Source organism: Lonchura striata, chromosome Z (genome assembly GCF_050655825.1).
Source record: "Lonchura striata isolate lonStrDom1 chromosome Z, ASM5065582v1, whole genome shotgun sequence".
Taxonomy (NCBI): Eukaryota; Metazoa; Chordata; class Aves; order Passeriformes; family Estrildidae; genus Lonchura; species Lonchura striata.
Window position 1 is genome coordinate 47,132,563 of NC_140740.1, and position 26,391 is coordinate 47,158,953.

The 26,391-nt window shown below is 47.1% G+C and overlaps 1 protein-coding gene across 1 annotated transcript; it reads right to left on the reverse strand.

The window, feature by feature from the left end:
• Window positions 1-3,144: 3,144 nt before the first annotated feature.
• VCP (valosin containing protein) lies at window positions 3,145-25,808 on the reverse strand. Its single transcript, XM_021554694.3, has 17 exons — window positions 25,658-25,808; window positions 20,720-20,831; window positions 20,166-20,338; window positions 18,257-18,399; window positions 15,038-15,168; window positions 13,238-13,369; window positions 12,721-12,823; window positions 10,876-11,009; window positions 10,484-10,619; window positions 9,374-9,486; window positions 8,616-8,780; window positions 8,387-8,509; window positions 7,093-7,305; window positions 5,491-5,799; window positions 4,477-4,632; window positions 4,003-4,157; window positions 3,145-3,601 (listed from the first exon to the last, which is right to left on the reverse strand). The coding sequence occupies exons 1-17, from the start codon at window positions 25,672-25,674 to the stop codon at window positions 3,496-3,498; spliced, it is 2,421 nt and encodes an 806-aa protein (XP_021410369.2). The 5' UTR covers window positions 25,675-25,808; the 3' UTR covers window positions 3,145-3,495.
• Window positions 25,809-26,391: the final 583 nt, after the last annotated feature.

Sequence of the window (26,391 nt, forward strand, 5' to 3'; positions counted from 1 at the left end):
TAGAGTATTCCTGATCCTATGGCAAGCACAAAGCTGTGTCAGGGGAGATTTATGTTGAAAAGGTTTTTCACCTGGAGGAGTTGATGGGCTCTGGAACAGCTCTCCAGAGAAGTGATTACAGCACCAAGCCTGACAGAGTTCAAGAAGTGTTTTAACAATGCTCTCAGGCCCATGCTATGTCCGTAGGGGTGTCCTGTGCAGGGCCAGGAGTTGTATTTGATGGCCACGATGGGTCCATTCCAACTCAGGGTGTTTTCTGATTCCATTTCTACAAGAAGTGAGTGGCAAATCCAATGACCAGGACTAGAAGGGCCCTGCCTCTATCCTCTATCCTCTATCCCACACTGTGCACCCGAAAGTTATGGAGCTACACAGTGTAGAAAACATCGTATTTCTGGAGGGACAAAGGAACTTTCCAGCGTCCTATGATCTGCCAGTGAGCAGGAGCACAAGAAGATGGGTGGAAGCATGGCCAGAAGAGCTGACCCAGATTAGCCAAAGGGTTATTCCATGCCATAGAACATCATTCCCAGTGTATCAGCTGGGGGTTTGTGGCAGGTGGGGTGTGAATGAGCAGCTGAATGGGACTGATTTGCCAGCTGGGTTCAAATCCTCACAGGTGGAGAAGCCCTTGGAGTAGGAACATCCATAGGGAAGTGATACATCTGGGGTAGGAAGTGTCAATGGGGAGGGCACATCCATAGAGAGGGGATGGCCATGGAAGAGGGATGCCCTCAGGACAAGGATAGGCATGGGGAGAGGGCACACATGACCTGTGGGGCTCAAGGGGAAGGGATGTCCTGGGGACCAGTGCTGCTAATGGAGCAGCAATGCCCATAGCTCATCCATGCCTACCTGGAGCAGGATGGAGGACTGCTGAGAGCAGTCACTTGTGACCCCACGGTGATCAGAGGACCGGGAGGGCCCAGAGGGCTTTGGGATGGTGCAGGAGGGTGCCAGTCTCTTGGATCAGGGACCAGCCTCTAACCCCAGAACCATGGCCTGAGAAAGTTCTCCCACCCTGCATCAAGCGTGGCTGGACTGTGGCTCCCATCAAATCCAATGGTCCCAATGGGGCCTGGCTGTAGGGGGTGAAGGGGCTCTGGGGCCACAGGTGGAACCCAGGGGGGCACAGGGAGGTGTGGATCATGTCAGCAAAGGAAGGGATGCCCTCAGCTTCCCCCGCATTAATCCCACACTCTCCAGGGCATGCCTCAGCCAATAACATCTTCCTCCAGCACCTCTGGGAGCTGCCCAGACCCTCAACAAGGATCTGGGCAGGGGAGGAGGGTGCTGCAGAAAGGTTCTTGCCCTGGCAGTGACTGACCAGGGTCTCTGCTGGAGGAGTCCTGAAAGGGGCAGGGCTGGGGCCAAACCCCGTCCTTGATACCAACTGCTCGCCTAGGGCTGCTGAAGTTCAGAGAGGGGCCTGTGAGTGCTGATCTGGGGGACACCCTCAGCCCTCCCACCAGGTCCATACAGCCTCAGAGCAAGGGTAGATGCTCTTGGAAATCCTGTGGAGCTACGTACCACAGATGGCAGGGAAGAAAGCAGGAGGTTTTCCAGCTCCTCTGCTGGATTCAATTAGCATTTGCAGCCTGCAGAGGCACTGAGGAAGATTTGGGCTGCCAGGAGATGGGGCACACCATCCCATGTACTCCTTGCCCCAGCCTCCAGAGCAGACAAAGCTGCCAGGATGGATCTGCCCCTCGACTTGCTGGGTGGTGATGTTCTCCCACTGCAGGGAGGAAGAAGCCCCTGTCCAAGCTTTGGAAGGCTTTGGAGAGCCATGAGATTCCCTTTACTAGGTGGCAGAAAGCACCTGGGTCTGGTTCCCTGTGGCCAAAGCAAAGCTGGTATCTGTCCCTGCAGAGCTCAGGGAGGAGTCAACCCTAGAGCAGAACGGTGATGTTTAACCCAAAAACTGGATGGAGTGAGGCAGGGGAAGCACCAGTCCCCCACAGCCTCAACCCTGCTGCCACAAGTGTTCCCACTGGAGCCAGCCAGAGCGATTTCCCCAGCAGAGATGGTGTGAGGACAGGGACGGTGGTGCCGGCAGACAGCTCCCAAATAGGACAGCGCAGGTGAGCTGCCAGCCCGGACCCCAGGGGCCTGCACCACCTCCTCCGCCGCAGGGGGTTTGCTATTTAAACGCAGCGTCCCCTATTTCACTGCGCTTACCACACCCACGGCTGACACAAGCCCCTTCTCACCACACCCAGTCCTCTGCCATTAAACTCTCTCCCCTTCAACACAATGGCTCGATGGAGCCCTTCAAGATGTGCCAGACTCTGGGACAGAAACCCCACAGCATCTGCCCCCTCTCTCCCATGGCTCAGCTCCTAAGGCCCAGGGAAACATTCTGCCACACACAGTGCATTTTACCCTCCTTGCAGAAACCCTCAGATCCTGCACACCCTAAGAGCTGCTCTGTGCATTCTACTGCCCTGCTCCCCCTCAGGCCGAGGGCTCAGCCAATCCTGCCTCTTGTCCTGCTCCTGCTCCCTAGGACCCCGAGCTTCCCTGACATAAAGCAATCAAGTACAGCAGTAGCACATTTTTTAGTTCACAGAGGGGAAAATAAAAGGAGCAAGGCAGGGAGGCAGAACAGGAGAAAAGGAAATAAAACCACGATCAGAACCCAACTACTGAGTCTGGCTCACAACACAAAGCCAGCTTTCCAACAGAGATCCAAGACAAGCATCAGAAACTGGGATACATGGAATGTGTTAAAAGGTCCTCTCTCCCCCATCACAGTGGTGTCACACTGCGCCACAACCCCAGAGACACCTTGAGTGCCCCAAGTGCCTGGATGAGACAGGGATTCTTGGAGAGATCCTTTGCTGCAGAGCCACAGCAGCAAGAGACCTGATAACTCATGGCTAGCCTCGGAAGAGTAACAGCAGGTACCTGCTGCCAGGCCCTTCCTGCCAAACCAGGGCAAGGCAGAGACACTGCCAAATCCTTTTCTTCCATTAACAGAGCTAAGAGGTGTTAAGCATGAGGAGCAGCCCTGTCCACAGCAGGGTAACACACACACACACACACACAGATGGGCTCCACCAGAGCAAGGAGTACTCCCATAGCACCAGACATAGGTTTAGACAGCACCAGCAACACACAAAGGAACTGCCAGGACCTTGCTAGAGTTTTGTGTGATTTTTATTAATTTTTTTATTATTTTTTGTGGGGTTTTATTTTTTTTTAATACAGGCTAGCGTTGTACCCTTGCTAAAGCTGCTGATTCTGCCACATAAACTAGAACAGAAATTTCTCAGAAATTAAGTCAGTTCCCCTCCTTGTTAATACACTGTCTGCCTCCCAACTGAACACCGCTCTGGATTTGTGTTTGCAGAAAACATTCCCTGTAAAAAGTCTGACGTGCAGCTACACTGTTCTGACTGAGGAATGAAGAAGCCAAGAGTCCACTGAACATTGGATTTTTCCCTGTACAACGTGGCCTGATGTGGAGTTTGGTCCACTGAGGACAGCGAGTTAACCGTAGAGATCGTCGTCATTGTCTTCGCTGTACACGTTGCCCCCGCTGCCACCGCCTGTGCCTTGGCTCGGACCAGCGCTGCCCTGGTTGCCTGATGGGAACCTACACGCAGCAGTGCAGGACAGGAGAGAAAAGAAGCTGTTCAAAAGCCTCCTTGCAGCTCAGCACCATCCCCTCCCTCTGCATCAACCTCCAGTGACAACTAGGATGGGCAAGAAGGAATGGGATGAAGCCTTAGGGAAGGTCAAATGGCTCATGGCTCCTGGCTGTCACTTGAGGTAAAGGAAAAAAAGAGACTTCAGGTGCACCAACAGAGCAGCTACAACCAACCTGCAGCATAGCCTACACCCACCATGCTGTGTCATGGTGCTCTAAGCTCAAGGCTGAATGGCAATGTGCAGTGCAAAAGAGGTTTGTTGCTCAGAACTCATCATAAAGCTGCCCCAGTGTGTGCTTGAGGCCTGGCTGAGCCACACTGCCCAGCCCTTGCACCTCACAGGTACCTGAAACTGCCAAAGCCACGGCTCTGCTGTAGGGTCTGTGCAAACATCTCATATTTCCTGATGTCGTTGTCACTGACAGAGCGGCGAGCAAAGCGCATGGCCTCCTCAAAGTGATCTCTGCGGATCTCAGGAACTGGATCATCCTCCTCCACCTCCTGCAGCAGGACAAAGGGACTAGGTGAGTTGTGTGCCCTAACTCCACAGGCCCAACAGCTGCTCACAGCTTCCCCCCAGGCTTGAAGGCTCCCAGCACCCTCCAAGGCGGGGGCTGGAGAGGTGTGCATGAGTCAGGGCTGTAGAAGGCACCTCCTGAGCAATGCTGACCATGAGGCATCCCAGGAGAGTCCTCAACCTCCCACAAGAAGAGAACAAAGTGCTTCAGCTCCACGCTCTGCACAGGAGCCCACTCATCCCCGAGGATGACAGAGGAACACCTCACACATGTGGGTAGGGAGAGCTCAGTACACCACTCACCATGGCAGAAGGGTTGGTTTGCCTCTCACGCTCTCGTCTGATCTCACTCTCGATGGATTCGCGGATGGCCAGTTTGCAGGCACGCTGGCAAATTTCTGTCAGGTCAGCCCCTGAGAAGCCATTGGTCATCTTTGCCAGGAAATCCAGGTCAACATCCTAGAGAAAAATATAAAAGGAAGAGAGGCTGTTCCTTTACACCTTATATCCTCAAGTGACAGAGAGGTGTCTTTAGATCCCAGGGTATCAAGGTGCTGCCTTAACAGTAGCCAATTTTGGAAAGATCAGCTGCTGAGATTCTCATTTTCAGGAAAAATTAGCCACATACAAAAGCAGGCTACACTCCTCACACCCACCCAGAATTCATGATGTGGTTGTAAATGCCTCTGCACTTACAGACTTAGGGTATGACTTGCTCAGGTCTCAGCACGAGGAATCAAGCAAACACCATCAGACTGGAAATAAGAGATGGGGCACAAGCAGACCAAGACAGCTGACCTTCTCCTCTCCTCCCCCTCAGTTGAGAGAGTATTACTGCAACCTCCTTTGAAACTAAGTAGGTAAGCTTGACATAAAAAAGTTGGGGCTCCCACTTCATGTCTGTTTTTCTTTGATTAACTTTCAGCTGCATTATTGCCTCTTCCCAGGCAAGGGACACAGATCTTGCCTATGACAGGGTTCAGCAACAACTCAATGTAACAGTTCCTCTTCAATTCATATTTCACACTTGTGTATTCTAGACTTGTTTTTTAACCAGAGTGCAGGAATCTCTTCCACCTCACCCAAATAGGCTTTTCTGATCCTGCAGCATGAGCAGAACCCCATTATGTGACAAAGAGCTGCTGTGCCTGCAGACTAATTTCTGGCTTTGCTGACACCAAACCTCAGAGCTCCAGCTTCCTCCCCCATTCTATTACACAGATGAGCCTCCAGACCTCTGTGATGGCCACAGCTTGTGAAGAATACAAGCAGCATACAGCAAATTAAAGCCAGAAGTAGTCAGGGTGCAGATTCTACCTTTGCAACTGGTGATTTCCTCAGATTGGCTTTAAGGATTGCAACCCTGGACTTCTCATCAGGCAGGGGGATGTAGATGAGCTGATCCAGGCGGCCAGGGCGCAGGATGGCTGGGTCAATGATGTCTGGCCTGTTGGTGGCACCGATGATGAAGACATTTTTCTTGGTGGACATGCCATCCATCTCAGTCAGGATCTGGTTGATGACACGATCTGCAGCACCACCACCATCGCCGATATTCCCACCTCGGGCCTTGGCGATCGAGTCCAGCTCATCAAAGAAGAGCACACATGGGGCTGCTTGGCGAGCCTGCAAAAAACAGTGGGCACCATTATTACATGCTAATATTGCCCACCAAGGAGCATGCTGACTTCACACTAAGCCTTCCTCACCTTTAACACAGCTCAGGAATACCAGAAGCTCTTCACAAGGAGAGCTTGGAAGAGCTGCTCCAGAGCAGTCTCTTGCCACACAAACCCTCCATTAAATTCTCCTGAACAACAAGTTGGATTTCCCTTAAGTGGAAACATTGTGAACCAAGCAGAAAAGCAGTAACTCCAATGCCTAGAGTGTAAAACAGAGCCATTTTGCTGGACTAGAACTCTCCCTACAAGATCTGAAGATGTCAACTGGCTATTCAGGCACTGAAGCAGGTGAGATATATCCAATGGAAAGGAGAAATCCAACTGTTGTCTTCAGCTACCTAATGCATAGTTCTAGGGAGCTGGATCTTTCTTCACAGTGTTCAGTGAAAGGAGGAAAGACCACAGGCACAAGGAGGTGCCTGCTGCAGCCCTCACTCATGCACACCTCTCCAGCCCCAACCCTGGAGGGTGTTGGGAGCCTCTTGACCTGGAGATACAGCTGTGAGCAGCTGAGAAAATCCCAGTAAGAAATAAGGAAGAAATTGTTCACAATGAGAGTGCTCCAACACCAACACACAGACTCAGAGAGATCAGGGATTCTCCACCCTTCACAGCTGTCCAGAACTGAATGCACTGAGCTGATGAACTTTCGAAGTCACCTCCCTGTTCTGAACAAACAGCTGAACTAAGTCTCTAGGTTCCTTCCCACCTAAATTTTTCTCCATTTTCCTGACAATGTTTTTCTAATAGCACTGTACTTCACCAAAGAGGATAATCCATGCAGACACCTTCTGGGACAGGAAATTACACTATGGGACAAGCAAGCAGGAGTGAGCTCCTTTCTAAACTGTGTATATTGTAGGACAAGAACCCATAGGATATTCTGAAAATCTGTAGATGATGACAGTTAATGAGGTGGTAAATGAAGTTTCCGGGGATGTGGAGTGTACATGTGCCCTCCCAACTATAGCCTCTGCCAAAGGCACTGGGGAATTTATCACCCTCTACTGACAGATGCCAACTGCAGTCAGGAAAAAGAGTTTCAACAGCTATGTTGCTGAAGAGAATTAATTCCAATACCAGGAAAGAACTCCTGCTCTCAGTGCAAATGGGGAAAACAGAAGACAGAAGACACAAAGAAGACACAAAGAAGAACCAGTAAGACAGATGCAGTGGAGACAAAGTTCTGGGGATACCTCAGCACAAAGACAGTACAGAGAGTAGGAGAAACACTTACCTTGTCAAAGATCTCGCGTACGTTGGCTTCAGACTCGCCAAACCACATGGTGAGCAATTCTGGCCCCTTGATGGAAATGAAGTTTGCCTGGCATTCATTGGCAATGGCTTTGGCCAGCAATGTCTTACCACAGCCAGGTGGCCCATAGAAGAGAACCCCTTTTGATGGGGTCATGCCAAATTTGAGGAACTTGTCTGGGTGCTCCACAGGATACTGAAAGAGAACAAAACAAAAACCTCTCATGATGAGCCACAACAGGCTATCTTGGAAGTACAGAATGATTTGGACAGGAAGGGACCTTCAAAAGATCATCCAATCCAAGTCCCTCTGCCATGGGAAGAGACACATTTCTCCGAGTCAGTTTTGGTTCTACCAAAAGCACTACCTGAGATTTCTGGTGGATTAAACACAAGATGCTGCCAGGTGCCACTGCAGTTTTTAAGTGGACACTGGCTTGGAAAGGTGGATAAAAGAACCCATTTACCTCTAGGAACTAAGTACAGTTCAGTACTTTCCCAAGTACCAAAGTTTAGTACTTCCCAGCACACTTAACCTCAGCTTCACTCTGCCCTGCAGAAGTAAAAGGGGACAGTTCATTACCTAATCTATTTGCTCTGCTCTCCAGAGACAGCAAGGTGTCTTGATGTGAGCCTTTATCCTCAGCAACGAGGTCACATACAAGACAGGCGGTGATTTTAACATCAGAAAGTTAGACTGAAAATTTAGATTCTTTTATTCACAGACAGGATGTTTCTACAGCGCCAGCTGAAAGCAGGAATGTACCCAATCCAAACCATACTAGTGCAGACACCTGGAGTTCCCACAGATCATTTGCAACATTTGGTCCTATTCCCCTTTGTAGAGGGCTTCAAAATTACTTCTCACCTGTCCCTGTGCTAAGGCTGATGGGGAATCCTTCAGAAGCTCTCTATACGAGCACCTCCATCCACTGCACAGCAGATAAAGCTACCAAGCAGGATGATTCTCATCAGTGGTCCTACTGCTGTGCTCCACTTAAGAGGCAGAACTGTGGCTGTTTCTGCATGTTGCACAACACCCACATAAAATGCCACAGCAGACTCAGCTCAGCAGAACATAATGCTGCTTCCCAATGCCTTCCTCTCCAAGTTCACTTAAGATGGAACAGCATGGTATTTACAGCCCATTACAAGTAGATGCCATAAAGCCTCTACATATCCTCTGCTTGCAGCCCAACAGGAAACTAAAGATATTCTATATTTTATTATTATATTTTTAAGTTGGCTAAGCAAAAAAATCTGTTGTAAAGCCTTACCTGTACAAGCTCCTGGAGTTCCCTCTTGACATCCTCTAAGCCACCAATATCTTCCCAGGTAACTTGTGGCACCTCCACCACAGTCTCCCGAAGAGCAGAAGGGTTGCTCTGGCTCAGAGCCCACTGTTGTTAGAAGAAACAGTATTATATGAATTCTAAATGTTACGTTCTTTTGCTTCAGAGAAGCAATTAATTTCACCCAGAAGAATATGGAACACTCCTGCATTACCCTGAAGTCATCCATGGTCACTGCCAGAGAGTTCATCACTTCAGCATCGATGGTTTCATCTTCCAGGTCTATGAGATCCATCTTCTTTCTGATCGCCTGAAGAGCAGCTTCTGAGCAAAGAGCAGCCAAGTCAGCACCAACATGGCCATGGGTCTCGTTTGCCACCTGAAAGCAGAGCACTGACCATGACTCACAGGGATACCAGCAAGGGGCAACACATGCTCGGGTCCCTCTGGGAAGGAGAGCCACACCAGGGCTTTGCTGCACATTCAAGACAAGTGCTAACACTGTGCCTTCTCCTGCCTACTAGCGATCCAATCTGCATCTGGAATTTAGAAAGGTAACCCTGAGGACTGCAGTTCTTCTTTCAGGACAGAGATGACAGGAACCATTCAGCTTACAGGTGGTGCAGTGACATCACGATGCTCATCCAGCTGTGTGTGAGCTTTTTCAGGGCTACTGTACTTTTAAAGGCAATGACACAGCAAACAAATCCAGGACAACAGTGACAAGGCCCTTCCAGAGTGGAATGATATACATTTGTTTCACTTAGCTGTACCATTCCTAACCAGTTAGCAAGGACTTTTGGTCACTGGTAAACTGGTCAGAAGGAATCCCAGGGATCACCCTTTCATGCAGCTCCAGGCTGTCCTGAAAAATCAAGCCACTGCACTTGTACAATCAAGCCTTAACAATTCTTCCACTACGAAACGGAGCACTGTGAATGAGACAAGCTTTCCTAACGGCACAATACTCACCTGCTCCAGATCCACATCATCAGCCAGTTTCATGTTTTTTGTGTGAATCTGCAGGATCTCCAGGCGCCCAGTGGCATCAGGGATACCAATATCTACCTCTCTGTCAAAACGACCTGGGGAGTACAAGCACACACTGAGCTGCTGATCCTGTACACCACAGGAGCTGCAGTTGCTGCCTTTCTCTGAGTGAAAAAATGTTTTCCACAAAATATCAGACTACGACATGGTTTTGGGCTTGCCTGCAACATCTGCCAGCACAGTAGAAGAGACAGATCAGAAAAGGAGGAAAGGCATTAGGCATTTAGGGAAAGTGAGACTACTGTGGGACTAACAGTAAGACCTTGGGATTACACAGCAGAGAAGATTGCACATTTAGTAACTTTTTCTGAGCTGCATTTTTGGGAAAATAGGCTTCACTGAACCAACATACCATGAGACATTTTTGTTTATTTATACCTTTGTGTCTTTGTCACAGGAGTAAAAATACTGATTTAATTTTTTAGAACCTTCACAGCATTATCCAAGGGGTGATACACATGAGGAAAACGGCACCACTGCAATATTCACTAAGATATGTACACCTCTATTTTTCCTCCAGCCACAACTGTGCTTTCAAGTGGCACACTACACATTTAAGAGGCCAATCCCTGCTGCACACTTGACAGTTTTGCTATTACAGACTCTACTAGCTGGTCATACACCAGACATTCATGTTTTGGAAACCTGAGTCTCCAAAATTACTGTACTGTTCATTAATAAAAGAAGCCCAAATCGGGTAATTCAAAGCCTTCTGCAATCTAATGCATGAACATCCCCTTAGGCATTTCCTCCTTAAGTGTGTCCTGAAATAGCTTCACCTAAAGCTAGCACACTTTTCCCACTTCTAAGTATTATTTCTACACATGCTCACCTAACATGGCATAGAAAATGACATCAAAGGCTGCAAGCCCAGAAAATAATTTCTAGCAAGGAGCTGGAGACAAGTCAATACTTTATGTAATACATGTTCAGCATGACTTTCTGCTCAATGGGGGACCCTTATGGGGCCTCTGAAGCACGGCCTGTCACAAAGCGTGTGACACACAGGGAAGAGAGGGCCGGGGCGGTTACCAAATCGCCGGAGCGCTGGGTCGATGCTGTTGGGTCTGTTGGTGGCTGCCATCACGATCACATGTGCCCTCTGCTTCAATCCGTCCATGAGGGTCAGCAGCTGAGACACGATGCGACGCTCCACCTCCCCATGTGTCTGCGGGGACACAAAGGAGCGCTGATACCAACAGCTCTACAAAGAGCAAGGCAGCCAGCACGGCAGCCAGCGCTGTATCTGAGCCGGGAGATACAACAGCCGCCACAACATGGCAACAAATATCAACAACTGTATCTAACCCTCCTGGCGTCCAAGTGAATTCAGGTGTTAAAGAAATGCTGCTTTTCCCTGTAGTGAAATGCCAGCTGCTACAAAAAAAAGACACGCTAATTTACCTCCTACAGGCTCTCTTTACCTTCTCTCTCTTAGGAGCAATGGCATCCAATTCATCAATGAAGATGATGGCAGGAGCATTCTTCTCTGCTTCTTCAAAGGCTTTCCTCAGGTTGCTCTCAGACTCACCAGCTAGCTTGCTCATGATCTCAGGACCTAAAAAACAGCAATGCTGTGCCACTCAGAAGAGAAGCAGCTAGCCCCAAAAACGCGCAGCTGAATATTTTTAGTACAACATCCACATGGGACAAGCTATAGTTCAAGCCAAAGCAAATACTATCAATCAAATTCACTAAATCTGCAGCTGAAAGACAAGACCAGCATGCAGAATTAGTTTCTATCATTATTTTGGTGTTTCCAGTTTACTCTAAGAGAATGCAGCACTAGACAATGAGCTACCTTTAGCTGCCTCTTTCCTTACCCTATTTCACACTTGGTGAGCTTCTCTGTAATGTGCCACCACACACAGTTAATGCCAGTCCTAGCTTGCAAGAGAAGCAATCAAATTATAAGGTGATGAATTACCAGGATAGGGAAGGAAAAAGCTCTATGAAGCCATCTGTAGTTTACATTACACATGTATATATTTTCCCCTATATGATCCTATAAATTAGTTCAAAAAAATCAAGAAAACCAACTACAAACGAGCAAAAGCACAACCCCCATCTCCTCTAAAAGGTTAAATACAAAATTGAATTGTGCAAGCACACTGATCCCAAATGGATGGACAGCATTCTCCTGACATCTACAACTGCTGAACACTATTGCAGGTTTAGAGATTTATTCAGTTTTTACAGATTTTACTATCATGCTGATGGCAGTGGTAATGAAAGGAAAACATGCTTCTGAAGGATCCAAGAAAAATAAACCTGACCCTCAGGTATAGGCAGCTGTCAGCTGCAGAGACACAGGTGTGGGGGGCAGGTGCTTTGAATATTTCATTACAGGTAACTCACCAGTTCTTATCAGCTCTGTCTGCAGCTCCGGACTGGGGCCAGCAGGCAGTGAATGCATCGCTAACTCTGACAGAGTTATTTTTATTATGCAATACATGTACAAGCATCTAAAGAAATGGCTGGAGCCTTAGCATTCAGTGACAGCTTCCACACACTTGAGAAAGTATATGACAGGGTGACATGTGCCTAAAATTAGCCGTTTACATCCACTCTCTTGAGATAAAAGCAAGTCCCTAATCCTACTGCTGGTCACTGCTGTGCTGTGTTATACTGTCCTTCACTTTCGCTGTCACATGATTGAAATTGCAGAAGAAAAGCTGCATTCCTTCAGTAAAAATATTCTATTATTCCAGCACCAACTAAAATCAGACAGAAAAGCAGTGTGGAAAATTCAGAATTTGGTCCTTACTAGGTATTAACTAGTAGCCACCTCAACTGCTACAGGTGAGACTTATCAACAGTTCTGTCGCTTGTAGCTAAGTCCAAAGGATCTCAGTTTTCAGGAAAGTTCCTTTCAAATAATGTACTGTGAAACAAAAGAGGTCTCTGTGCTTTACTTGTGGGGAAAGAGGAATCCACAGCAGCAGCTTCTTTTCTGAATAGAACATGGTGGGAGCAAAGCCAGAAGCCCTGTCAGTTCTGCCTTCAGCAACACAAATGGACAGACAGACACCAAACCCCTGTGTCTCAGCACAATCTTCCAAGCACTCTGCTAAAACACAATCAAGCTTCAGGAAGCTTCACTACAGATACTTCCATACAAAGGGCTTCCAAGTGTCCCCAGAGGCATGCTTGAAAGAGGTAAGGAAGGATGTCAGGAAGATAATACGGCTCTACAAGCCCTATTAACGCCATTCCTTACCATAAGATGAACACAGCAGACCTGGGGCCAAAGCAGCCTCAAAACTTACCATTGATCAGGAAGAAGAATGCCCCCGTTTCATTGGCCACTGCTCGGGCAATCAGTGTTTTACCAGTGCCAGGAGGACCATACAGCAGGATCCCACGTGGAGGCTGAGGACAAAGACAAGGGTCTTAGGTTGCAAATATTTAAGTGCTTAATCAGCTTCACAGTGAATTTGTAAGCATTTGATAATGCCAGTCTGAAACTGTGATGCAAACTCATGCAACAGCTGCCATGTCAGCACTGCTATCAACACCCTTTACTACTTCACACAACACACAACAAAAACCTTGCCAGTAACTGGCAGTGCTGATTCAAAGCATCACTCTGCTTTACAAGCTGCTGGTGTTTCAGTCTGTGTCCAGAACACGTAAACGAATACCTTCTGAAGACTAGCATTAGGAAAACTGCAAAAACCTACACCACAAATTATTTATTCCCTTCTCCAATACCTCCTAAATCTCTCTTCTGGAGAGACATCTCTCAGGGCAAGCCCACTAATCCACCTGCACATGCAGACGTACCTTCACCCCTATGGCCTTGAAGAGAGCAGGGTGTCGGAGGGGAAGTTCCACCATTTCTTTGATTTGAGCCAGCTGCTTCCGGCAGCCACCAATGTCATCATAGCCCACCTCATTCAGCGACTCCTCTTCATCCTACCCGGGAGGAAATACATCAAACATCTGAGTGAAAACAATAGTTCAACAAACCCTCCCAGTCTACAGAAGCCAGGAATATGGCTTTTTAGAAATTTCTTGCCGGTCTTGAGATTCTTCCTGATGTCTTCTATAATTATTCTTAGCTCTGTCTTCCCAGACATATAAAGAGAATTGCCTGCACATACTCAGACTTCACTGAAGCCCACCCTCTGGAATGACAGCCTCTGCTGCCAGGTTCCCTACAGACTCTAACACAAAACAAGCTCTGTGACTCTTTGATGGGGCTAATGGAAGTAACAAGAGACAATGTCAGTTTAAAATACACTTACTCCTTAGAGTAAATGCTATCTATTTGGCATATTCTAACTGCCAGTTATTCAGGTGCAGTGTTACCTTTTGAGACGGACTCCAATTGTCAAGAGAATGTTAAGGTCTAGACATATGGATAAGAACAGTCAACCAACTCTTCCTTCTCAGTATCTATCCACCCACCTGTCCAAACCTTTATTGGCCTCAGTTATTTAGGCTGCACTAAAATAATAACAAAGCCTAAAATTTCAGAGAGGCTCAGCTCAACTCCCACCTGTCTCAAGCAGGTCTCTCAAGAGCTGGACTTAACAAGCACTGAAGGTTTCAATTTTGGAGACTTCTGCCCTCTCTGGGGTCCGCTCTAGGACTGGGGGAAACCTTTTTCCAAGTATCTACTGGAAATTTCCCTTGATCCACCTTATGCTAGTGCATCCAGTCATGTCCCTGGCACAGCTCTCAGAAGCCATGTCATCTATCCCTTCCCATCAGGCAGTTGCCAGTAGGTCTTTGCCTTCCCTTCTCCAGGCTGCATTATGCCATGATACCAGGCCCTCTTCCCTCATTCTTGACCATCAGCTCCTCATAATTTTTGTGGCCTAGACTGAACTCACTCCTGTCTATCTCTGCTGTGGCCTGAAGAGGCCAAGTAGGATGCATGGAGTGCCCAGGTGCAGTCTCACAAAGTCACAGAGGTGTTTTTCAGAAGGCAGCTAACAACAAACCAGCACTCACACTATTTGCAGGCAGGAAAAGGTACTTATTCTATGAAGTATGCACCCACCTCAGCTCATTTCCCTCAGATTTCCTACTCTCTCTAGTGAGGTTGCAAAAACTTGTCAGACAAGCCCCTCAGGCAGCCACAAGATTGCAACACTCAAGGCTAGACATGTTAATGAACTGAGGAACTTTTATTGTTTTAATGTAAACCATTTGAGAATTTCAAATTTCTCTCAGAAAGAGTGCCTATTACTTTCTTTTCACATGGCATGAAATTTAGCACCACTGTAAGCTCTCTCTGCTATGGATCAAGGGAACACTGGAATCAAAAGATGCATCCAAGCATAGTGTGAAATATCTGGAAGCAGATGCAAAACAGCTGCTCCCAAAGCATGGCATCTCATCAGCAAACCTATCACCTGGTGCTTTCAGCATATGAGGAAGACACTGGAAGTACCTTTCTCTGACTACCTTCAGCAGCAGCACATCTCCTGAAACCAGAGTTTCTGACCATTACATTCAGTAGATAAAATGTCAAAACAGGAACTGCAAACACTGCTGCCCTCAAGGACTGGCCCAGAAACAGGCCTTGGACAGAGGAGATCCAGCAGGAGAAGCACATGGCAGGGTTCAGCTCACCTCCCGTTTGATGGGCTCTCCCTCACAATGGATCACTGTGTCTGGAGCCACTATGCAGTACGGGCTTGGATCTGTCTCCACCACTTTGAACTCCACTGCACGCATCCCTCCACGCACCAAGAAGATGTCACCTGTAAAACCCCACACATCAGTGGCCTCTTGCAACCCACATCTGCAAAATGTCAACCCCTGCAAGACCAGCAGCCCCAGAGTTTAAGGAAGTCAGTCACACAGGCAGACACTGTGGCATTTATGACACTGTTTTGCATGTTAAACTCAAGAGCTGCATCCACTTCAACAGCCTGAGCACTGTTTCAGTTCTCAAATTTCATCCACTAAAAAACAAAACAATAGAAAAGAATACCCTGCCCAAATACAAAACAAAAAGGCGAGAAATCACAGTTTTTTTCCATTTGGTCTCAATTTAACATTTTTAGAACAGACAAAAAGCCTTAACTCAATAAAATTAATTTTAAATTTATTGTAACTAGTTGATACTAGTTATAACTGCTTATCTCCAGAAAAAAGAACAATATATAACACTGCACTGTGACTCCTGGCTGCACTGGGCTACAGACCCTGCCTAACTTCGACTTGTACCTATAGTATACTTTCATCTATCGTATGGCAGAAGCGTCATGAACACAACCCCAAAGTGTGCTTGGTCTTCTACTCACTCTCCCAGTTATTCCTTAAATTACTCTAAAAAAGTTAATTTAGACAGAGTGCCAGCTGGTATACATGTCTTGGTTTCATCTGGGTTAGAGTTCATTTTCTCCCCAGTAGCTGGTTCAGTGTTGTGATTTTGATTCAGTTGAGAATGATGTTGATAACACACTGATATTTCAGCTGTTGCTCTGCAGTGCTTACCCTGACTCAAGCACTGGCCAGTTTCCCATGTTCTGCCAGGAGCAGGTGCCCAAGAAACCAGGAGGGAGCATGGCCAGGAGAGCTGACCCAAACTGCCCAAAGGGATATTGCATGCCATAGAACACCATGCCCAGTGCAAAAAACTGTGGGGATTTAACTGGGAGTCATCACACACTGATGAGGGACAGGCTGGGCATCATTCAGCAGGTGGTGAGCAACTGTCTCAGGTGTCATGCAACACCTGTCTTTTTGGGTTTCATTCCCTGTATTTTCCATTACTGTTATTATACTTTACTTCAATTACTAAAATATGCTTAACTCACAAGTTTTTCCTGATCTGCTTTCCATCCCACGGCTAGCTGGGGAATGAGTAGCTGTCTGATATTTAGTAACATGCGGGGATCAACGGATAACAGTCCTTCTTGGCAGTCAGCACAGGGTAAAAAGGGTTGGCCTAATAACAGATCTGATCAGAACATGTTAAGCCAAATTTGTTTTAAGAATTCCATCCATATATAATAGTAGCTGGTGATGGCGTTTATTCGTGCTTGTTCTCAGGGTGTCTTTTTAACACCTCACTTGGTGTAGGTGTCCCCTGTACTGAGGTTTATTGTCCTTGCTGCCTGGGCTAACGTGATCTTTGTGTTGATCCTTGCAGCAGCAGCTTATGATGAGATGGAGCTGTCGGTCCCGAGATGAATCTGAGGAGTGAACTGAGCACTGCCATCTGCTCTGTACTTCGGGAGCCATCCATTGGGAACCACTGGTAACTGCACCTCTCCTACATCTCCCTCCTGAGGTCTTCCTTCCCCACTGTCTTCCAAAGCCAGGCTAATTACAATAGCATTTGAGCATTTTAAAGATTTTTAATATCCTTTCAATACATCTGAAGCCAGCCTGGTTTTTATCACAGAATTTCCTGAGTTGGAAGGGACTCATGGGGATCACTGAGTCCAACTCCTGATCCTGCACAGGACAGACCCAAGGACCACATCATGTGCCTGAGGGTATCATCCAAATGCTTCTGGAATCCTGGCAAGCCTGGTGCTGTGAAACAGTACGTTGTTGAATGTGATTCAGGTCTTGTTTACAGTTAATATAAGAACATGATCCAGAGGGGAAAGTGTCCAGGCTAGTGGCTACCTAAAACATTTTGGAATTTCACTCCTGAACAAGTGTAGAATCCTGAAAAACTAGTAAATATGTGGAAAAAGTTGTGCTGTCATGCTGGCAGCTCCAGAGAGACACAAATCACTGCAAGGTGCTGGGACCTTGCCCAGCACACTGGAAGCCTATTCCGTATTATTCCATACTCTAAGAGGAAAAAAGTCTTCGGATCTGATGACAAAACATCAGGTACTGAGGCTACTTCATTCCCAGGGACAGGCAAAGCATGGTTTTCAGATGGTGTATTGCATTCCCTATCATTCACCAGCTTCTGGAAAACCAAATGATGCAATGGACTGCTCATGACTACATGGGAAAGCAAAGGCTGATGGAAACAGCAAACTTTGGGACACACATTTAGCAAAAGCTGCCTGGTGACTGCCTCCCCCCAGCCAACATTTTTACACACTGTAGAAGGAGATAAAGTTCCTGTAGTGTACATAAAAAATAATCTGTGATAAGCAGTCTGGGTCACTGCTGTCTCTGGCAAAGGCAAACCCATGCATGGTTCTGCTTTTCCACACATTGTTCTGCTTTTCCTCAAGGACCTGGGTGCACTTTGTGTGTGATATGGAGGGTGGAAAAGCCCAGTGTATGGGTCAAGGTAATTTGATTTTAGGTGAGAGTAGGAAATTAACTAAATTGCATGATTCTAATTGTTACATAATGCTCATATGATCACTTCTGTGGCAGCTATATTCACATCACCACATTCAGCATCTTACAGCAGCCGACTCCACCACTCCAGATGTGGGGATCTGAACCTGACTCCCCTTCAATTACCACATTAATGAAGGATGGACTCTGATGAAACAGGGTAAGCACAACATAAACCAAACCAACTGATTAATATGCAGGCAACTCACCGATTACATCACATGGCAGCGACTTAGTTGAATAAGATCTTCTCCCAAGTTCCACCTAAGCCTTTCTGATGTTCTCTCATCTCATATAGCTAAAAAAATGGAGGAGAACTACCAAATTGCTCTGCCAGACAGCAGCAGCAATCACTCCTTCTGAAGATTATGGAAAATTTAAATCACCATTAGCAAAGTCTCTCCCTACAGATGCTGGTGTAATGCTGCATGGAAATCTGTGCATGCTTCTAGAAATTCTCCATATTTAGTTTCAGGACTAGCTCACACTTGCAGCTGTGAGGACTTCAATGACAGGCATTATTACCTTTCCTGATGGGTCTGTAAGCCTCCAAGAAGTATGGCTTCAGATAGACCTCAAACAGATTCCCTGTGATCCCTTCTACTGTGTCATCAATTGGCAGCACGTGGATACGTTTGCCGTATTTCACATCTGGGCAAGGCTGGATACTGCAAAACAAGAAAACTCCAGTTAGAGCTGGACTTGCACCTCAGTGTTACACCTGGACAAGAAAAGACATGCCCCTTCCCAGGAAAGAACATCCAAAGACCATCAAAAGTCCTGGTGAGACTTCCTACTCACACAGAAATATTTCAGCGCTGACAAAGCAAAAATCATACCCACCAAAAGCTAGTCTTCACAGCATACACTTGCCTTCACTCCTTTCAGCCCCGTCCAACACCACTGGAGAGTTTAATAGCTTCTTCCTACCCTTCTGCTTTTCTGCAGACGTCCCCTCCACATTCACACATCTCAAATGTAGTCTAAAGACTGATTAGAGTCACGAGGTAGCTTTTGTATCAGCAAGGTACTGGAGAACCAGCTGCATGGAAAAGTGAGCTGGGGAAAATACTTTCTTCCCTCCTCTCTCTCACTATAGTGCCCAGAGTCCCTATTGCTGACAAAACTGATTCCAAGCAAAGGCTCTCACAGTACCAACCGGGGGTGAACACCTTTGCAGGCATGTGTAGGTCAGTCCCACTTTGTGAGGGCTGATGAGTAGGTTAAAGGCTGAAAGCTCTTTCCCCTTTTAAATACGTGCTACAGTTACTATTTTGCAATGTAGCAAAACAGCCTACTGTAGCAACAGCTCAAAGTATCCAACTGTGGCAGAAACTGGCTTCACCAGCTAAAAGAAGCCATGGAACTGCACCTGAGCACACAGCTTTTCATATGTGACTTTTATTACAGACTCCTAATGGATTCTTTTACTACCTGTGTTACAGAGAGCATAGAGCAAAATGGTAAAAGAGGAGAGAGACTGTCCCGGAAGGAAAATATTTGACACACCACAATCAGAAAGTGTTAGCACATTAATCTGGATTTTAGCAGAAACCAGGACACAGTAACACTATAAGCAAAAAAAATCTTTGAGGGCAAGTGAGCGAAAACTCCCTGATCTTGCAATGAATCAAGACAACTGGTAACACATTTGGGAAGCCTAGAACCACTACAGACATAGCTAACAGAGAAGACGACAGCATGGGCTGTCACACTAGAAGAGACTACAACAGGAATCTCCCATCAGGTTAAAGTAAGAATTCACCTCTACTTTAAATCCAAAGACACAAAGCACCATTCTGAACCAATTACAGTGGCGTTTAATACTTGCATTTTTAGTGGTAGAGGGATGGGTGGAACAGCCTCATTTCTCTCATCTAGTAAGTTTGTATGAAATACATTTTGTATTTAAACATTATTACAGATATCATTTCATAAGTCTGGTGTCATAACCAGGTTCTCAGTTTCTCAGAGACAATGCTCAGGAGAAGCAGAAGCTGTTAGCTCTCCCTTATTTAAACCCGAAAACTACCATTTTTATGTTCAGGAAATGCTCATGTGCTACCGTTCTACCCATGCCCACTGCAGAATGGGATCTGTCTCCTGTAAGAAGCAGAGATCAATATTTCCATGTTTTACTACTTCTTTAAAGATCCTTCCAATTCAAATCATTTTATGATTCTGCTTCCTGCAAATGCTGCACAACAGAATGCCTGCAACATTTTTTAAGCATTCCCAATTTAATAATGATTTTTACAGCAAAAATTGGAATATAAACATCCTTGGGGCATTTTTAATCTTGCTATTTGGCTGTTCCACTTTTTCTCGCTTTCATTTCTAACAGGTTTTAACTTGTTTTTGCAATAGGACAGCTCAGATATTATGAGATAATGTGTGATTGCTAATGTCTTCCATGATAACACAGTATCCTCACCTGATCACATCACCCAGGCGCACTCTCAGGTTGTTACGAACAACCCTATTCATGCGAATCTTCTCATCTGAGCAGGTATCATCTGACAGAACAATGCAGACTGCTTCTCTCCTCTTCTTTCCTTTTAGCAGGACAGTGTCTCCTCTGAACAGCTGCAGTTCATCCATCTTTGCCTGTAAACCGCAAAGTGTTAGAACAAGCTTTTGAAAAAACAGGAATTCAAGAATTTGAGGGAGAGTTATTGGACTTTAGAAATTACACCCTGAAGTGATATACTAAATCCAGAGGACAGATACTCTTACTGCAGTAGTATAGAGCTAATCCTGAAACCCGATGAAGGGCACAAGCTCAGTTGAATCCTACAAACTGAGACTCAAAAAAACATTTTATTGAGGAGGAGTGTCAGGAAACAAGACAACCCTCCCTCAGTGGTAACAGCTGTACGTTCTGACGCAAACACTTCTACTCATGTTGCAAAGTTACATTTCAAGTTAATAGACAGCAACAGCTTGCAAATTACCAGATTAAATGTTTTGCTTCTACAGATGACGCACCTGGGACAGTGACACAACACTGTTGTCTTCATTGATAGCTTCATCAACAATTAACCGATTGGGCCTGTTCTTCTGCTTCAGAATAGCAGTCGATAAGTCATCGGCTTTAGAGCTGGGAGAGAAAACACAGTTTATGAGCCTGAAGGATACTGGCCCTGCCTAGCCACCCCTTGTTTTCATCTCCACTTTTTACAAGTTTCTTTGTTGTCTTGTCTTTTATAAACTCTACTTCTTTGTACACAAAGGAGAACATTACTTCCCAGGGACCAGTTGCAGGAGTTCAAGGGAGGATGTTTTCTGTCAGTAAATGTAACTATGAGCTTCCAATGGATACAGCTATGAAGCTATCTATGAAAAGAAGTGGTCAGTGAGATCTTGCTGACTGTAAGATGTTTTGCCTCAATGAATTAGTCAGACTCATCTGAAATCACATGTAACTGCTGCCAACAAAACAAAAGTTTAACTCTATTTGGTGTCAAATCCCAGATAAATAGCAGCATTAAAGGACAATGCTGTGGCAACCCTGACATGAAGAGCTGTAAGAGTTTAGCCTGCCAAGGCCTGTTTGTTAAACCTAGCAAGCTGTAGCAATACTCAAGTGCTCACAGAAAATGATTTTGTGTTGGGGTTTTTTTAGCTGTTTTCCGTAACTTCACAAAAGTCACTGCAGCTCTGGCCTATAATGCCACAAGAAATACACAAGATAATTTACCTCCCTTGACAAAACGGATCAAGGAAATGGAAGAAGAGCAGATTAACTGTTCTCCTTCAAAATCTAATACAGCAAATAATTTACGCTATGAAAGCACATGAACTGGAACCAACTTATTAGTGAAGAGCTCTTGGAAGCTGCCCACTAGCCACACATAAGAGTGCTGCAGCTTCCCACAGTGGGCTGAGTACTTTCTCCAAGTGTGTGGCTGTGTTAACATCTAAGGTCAGAAGAGAAAACCTTGCATGGTCTGACGTGATTCTGAAACAAAATAAAGAAAAACAAAGTCTTCCCCTGACCTAAGCAAGCAGCAAGCACTGGCAAAAAGTAGGGAGCTTTGTGGACAATGGCAGCAGCCATAACTTTGGCTCCATGTCTTCAGAGACAAGAATGACCAGAAGAAACCAAACTGTGAGTGCAAATGGCAGCTCTTGACATGTTCACTACAATTTTTAGAGTCCATCAGAGAGGGGTGACATACCTATGGTGTGATGTTATCCAGGTCCCTCCTCACCTCAAGACAGAGGCTTTTACAATAAAGGCTATGCAGTGTTGGCTCCCTTCTCTGACACATAAAAGGGGAAACAATACCAAGCAAGCCCATGAGAGCAGCCAGCTTGCTTTCAAAAGGTTTTCAAGCTTCCCTTAAAACACTGGCAGCAGAGGAAACATGTTACAAACCACAGACAACAATATTTTAAGTAAACAAAAGTTGTAAAACATTTTATTTCCTGGACTGCCAGCACTATTGAAAGTTACCTTTTCCTCTCTTTATTAAGGAGTGTAAGAGGTAAGATACTGCAGATCTATTGTCTGAGCAAAAAAAGACACAATAAAAGCTGTTGGATACATCCTGGAAAAGGCTCGTGAATTCCACAATCACTCTAAAAATGTGGTCTTGTTGTGAGTCCTAAAAAGCCTGTAATTTCCAGGAAAACTGAGAGAGCAATAAGTAAACTGAACAAATACATTATCAGGGCAGATTACAGTTAAACAGTGGATAAAAACCAACAACCTAGTTGTCAGGACTTTGCCTCCGCATTAGCTCCTGGCCACTGGAAACTAACCCAGCAAACAGATTTCAGGATTTCAACTAAGGGACACCAGGGAGACACAGTATTTGTTATTTGGGTTATTCAAAGTGTGACTGTAATTCCTCCCTCTGCACACAAGACGCAAATCCCAAGGCCTTTTTATCAGAAAACACTGCTAGACTTTGGCTACGTGAAATGTTGCTGAAACTAAATGTCTGTCCCTTGGGATGCAGGGGCTACTATTACAGCCAAAAAAACCAGCCTGGAACACCAAATCAAAAACAAACATTAGAGGAACTGGGTAACAACTGGAAGCTTTTCAAGTAACACTCTACACAAAACAAAAGCTGCAAAAAACTGGAGAGAAAGTTTGGATAGCTCCTGACATACAGCAGTGCAGAAGAACACAGCAAGAATCCACTTGGTTCTGTGAAGTAAGAGAAAAAAGTTTTAGTATGGAAGAACTGAACCTACAGTTCTCTGAGAAATGAGAGCTGGATCAATATCAGATACACTTAGAGAGATCAAAAAGGATTGGAGGCATTAAAAATTGACTAAAAGTGTCCAAGAAAGAGCATCCAGGGAGCTCAATGTGCAGGGTCAGCTTCAGTGCTCTGACCTAACAGGTCTGCAGAGGGAAAAACAAAGATGCCACAAAATTACATGTCAACTAGGTAGGGAAATGATGTTGTTTCTCCCACAGACAAGGGCAAGGTTTAGACAGACAAGCACTACCCATCTTTCAACAACAATTTGCAATATTGTTATCATCACCATTTGCCATCATTGCATCTCTCCAGGGGTTCCTCATGCTGCGGCTGAAATAACAGGGCAAAAGAGATGTCTGCACCTCAATCATGCTCAGAGAAACTCAAACATCTGTGGGAGGGAGAGCACAAACAGGAGATACCAAGCAGGAAAGCCTAAGGCATGGGTTGGGACTCTCTCCTGCCAGGAATCTTTGGGAAAGGACAGGGACAGAAAGCTAACCCAGGTAATTTTTAAAGCTTCTTGATGAGCTTCTGGTCAGAGACAGCCTGATGGAAACCTTCCAAACCACCTCCCTGACCTACCCAGTTTGTCAGCTCCCTCAAATGCTTTCCCTCTCACTCCTTTCTTTCCCTGACTTAAAAAAAGAGACACACTGAACAGAAAATGTAGCTTCAGAGCTGTTTTGGAATTAAAAGGTAATTCAACATCTCTATTATGCTGACCCTAGACAGAAGCCAGAAGTGAGGACACAATCACCAACACAACAAATGGCCAAGCTTGTATATAATGTGCATGACATCTGTAAAACTAAAGCAAATATGTACCAGCCCTAAAGGCCAACCATTAACAGGCCAACCATTTTCTCTCTCAGTATTGCAGTTCAACAGCCTCATTTGGAGTACCAGGGGGACTTTCTGCAACTTACAGGACCACAGAATAACCTGAGCTGGAAGGGACCCATCAGGATTATCAAGCCAAACTCCTGGCCCTGCATGGGACATCCACAACAATAACAGCATGTACCTGAGATCATTGTCCAAATGTTTTCTGAACTCTGCCAGGCTTGGTACTGTGATCACTTCCCTGGGGAGCCTGCTCCAGTGACCGACCACCTACAGGATAAACCTTTTCCCAATATCCACCCACAACCCTGACACAGCTTCATGGACTTAATTACATCAGTCAGTGGTTTCTCTCTGCGTCAGAGCTCCCCTCGTTCAGCAACTGATAATGCCCAGAAGCATCACAGGGTAGGGTATGAACAAGAGCAGAAAGTCATTACCAATTAGTGATCCTTCTGAAAATTATAACCAAATTCCAAAGACCCACTTAAAGTAAGGAAACAACCTGTTCCTTCAAGTTAGTGCTAAAAATTAGGAAAAAGCCACTTCCCAGAATGATTCCAGCTGCAGTAATGAAAGTGAAATCAGCCATTTCCTCTGCACACTGACGTGACTTTTTGCCACCACCCTTGTGAAATCACTTCCCAGATAAAACCTGTGAGCAATTTCTTACCAATCTGAACATCTGATTCACAGACTGAACTGCTTTTCTCAGGCAGGTATTAAAGAAAAAGAGTCATAAAACGTTTTTATCCCCAAGTGAAGTATCCGATGTATGTACTGACTGCAGACTCTGAAACCAGACAACCATGGGGGGAGTTTAGACACATTTCAGAGAAGCCAAGTTTTCAACATTGTTTCAGACAGGTTGGGAGAGGAAAACAGGGATCCCTTCAAAACTCACATTCCCTTAGTTTTTGGAATGCTACTTGCCATGCTGAGGCTCAGTTCAGCAAGATGGCTGCCAGCAGCTGTGACAAAAAAATGGCATCTAAAAAGTAACTGTGTTCCAGCTGCAAACTAACTTTTTCTGGTTCCTGCATGGGTGAGAAAAACTTTGCTGAAGTAGAAATCCCTTTCTAAAAACACTGCTAACCTCATCCACCTGCCCAACAGGGATCTGGGAATGTTACTTCCAGTGCAGACACAGAACGTCTGGCACGCCTCGGTGGAACTGACCCCGCAGGGCCAAGCAGGTTTGGATTCCAGGAGTTGTTAAAAAAAAGGAAAACATACTCGAAGAACACCAAAAGACACTATAAGTGCCTCTAGAGAAGTCAAAAAGTCACTTCGAGTATTCTTGGATTGGGAAAATTTATTTCTGGATTCTATTTTACTCCGCTCAAAATGCACGTGGGCTGCGTGCGGAGACTGTTACTCATTCCTAAGGAGCATGGAAGACGATCCTCAGCCTGTAAGTGAGCAGAGCCAACAAGAGTGAGGCAAGACACCCGAGACGGAAACACCGCCGACCGCCTCGGCCATGCCCGGCACAATATGTCCGCCTCGGCTAGCGCCGAGTCACTCGCCAGCCGCGGCTCCGGGGCCGCTGCGAGCAGGAGGAGCCCGGGACGGGTGCGGAAACAAAGCGCTCCGCAGAGCGGGGCCCGCGGGGCGGGCGGCCTAGGCCGGCGACGGCACGGCGGGCGGCCCGGCCCGGCCTGCCCCCCGCCATGACTCGACACTTCCCGGCCAGGCCCGGCCGCGGCAGGGCGCAGGCGGAAAGCGGCTCATCCCCGTTCCGGCGCCGCCTCCGCCCGCCTGGGGCCCGCGGGCCGCCCGGGAGAAGCGGGCAGGCCGGACCGGGCCCAGGGCGCGGCGGGGCCTAGCCGCGGGGAGCGGCGGGGCCCGCACTTACTCGGATCCCGAGGCCATGGCGCTGCGGGGAGGGGAGAGGGGCGGCGGGCGGCGGCTCCTCGGGCGGGCGGGGGTCCGGAGGGTCGCGGGGGTCGCGAGCGGCGGGCGGAGGGCTCGGGGCGTCCGCGCTGCTTGAGCCTCAGCGCCGACTCATCGGCGAGGGGAGCCCCGCCCACGCCGCCTCGCCTGCCTAGCAACAGCGTGCGCCGGCCAATCGGAAATTCCGGCCGGCCGCCGTCTCGGCCAATGGGAGACGGCGAAAAAAATAAAGACCGAGGGCTCCGCCTTAGCCGCGCCCCTCTGTGTGCTCTGGCCAATCGTCACCAGCCAGGCGCCACTTCCCTCAGCCAATGGCAGTGCGGCTCTCCCTCCGAGCGGCAGCTCCGGACGGCCAATGGCGAAGAGCCAGCGACGGGACCATGCGGGAGGGAAGTCTCGTCTCCATAGCCGCCGCTGATTGGGCAGCTCCCGAGGGCAGGGCCAATCGGAGGGGGCGTGGTGCGCACGCGCGCCTCTCCCCACCGCCTAGAGCAGCCTCGTTGCAGCCGGCGGTCAGTGCGCAGCCGCGGGCCCGCCCTGCCCTGGGCTCCGGCAGCGCCCGGCCGGCCTCCAGCGCTCCGGGAGGCTGGGCGGCCGCAGCTCCTCGGGACAGCCGGTGGGCACCTCGGCACCCTCACAGGGAAACATCTGTTCCCTCCCTTGCCTGAGAGCAAGAACAGCTTGGGTTGGAAGGGA

Coding starts and splice junctions, on each gene's coding strand:
- VCP (XM_021554694.3), bottom strand. Junction 8,781..9,373: donor ATGATGTGGATCTGGAGCAG/GTGAGTATTGTG, acceptor CTCTGCTTTCAG/GTGGCAAACGAGACCCATGG. Junction 4,158..4,476: donor AAACCAACCCTTCTGCCATG/GTGAGTGGTGTA, acceptor GTCCTGCTGCAG/GAGGTGGAGGAGGATGATCC.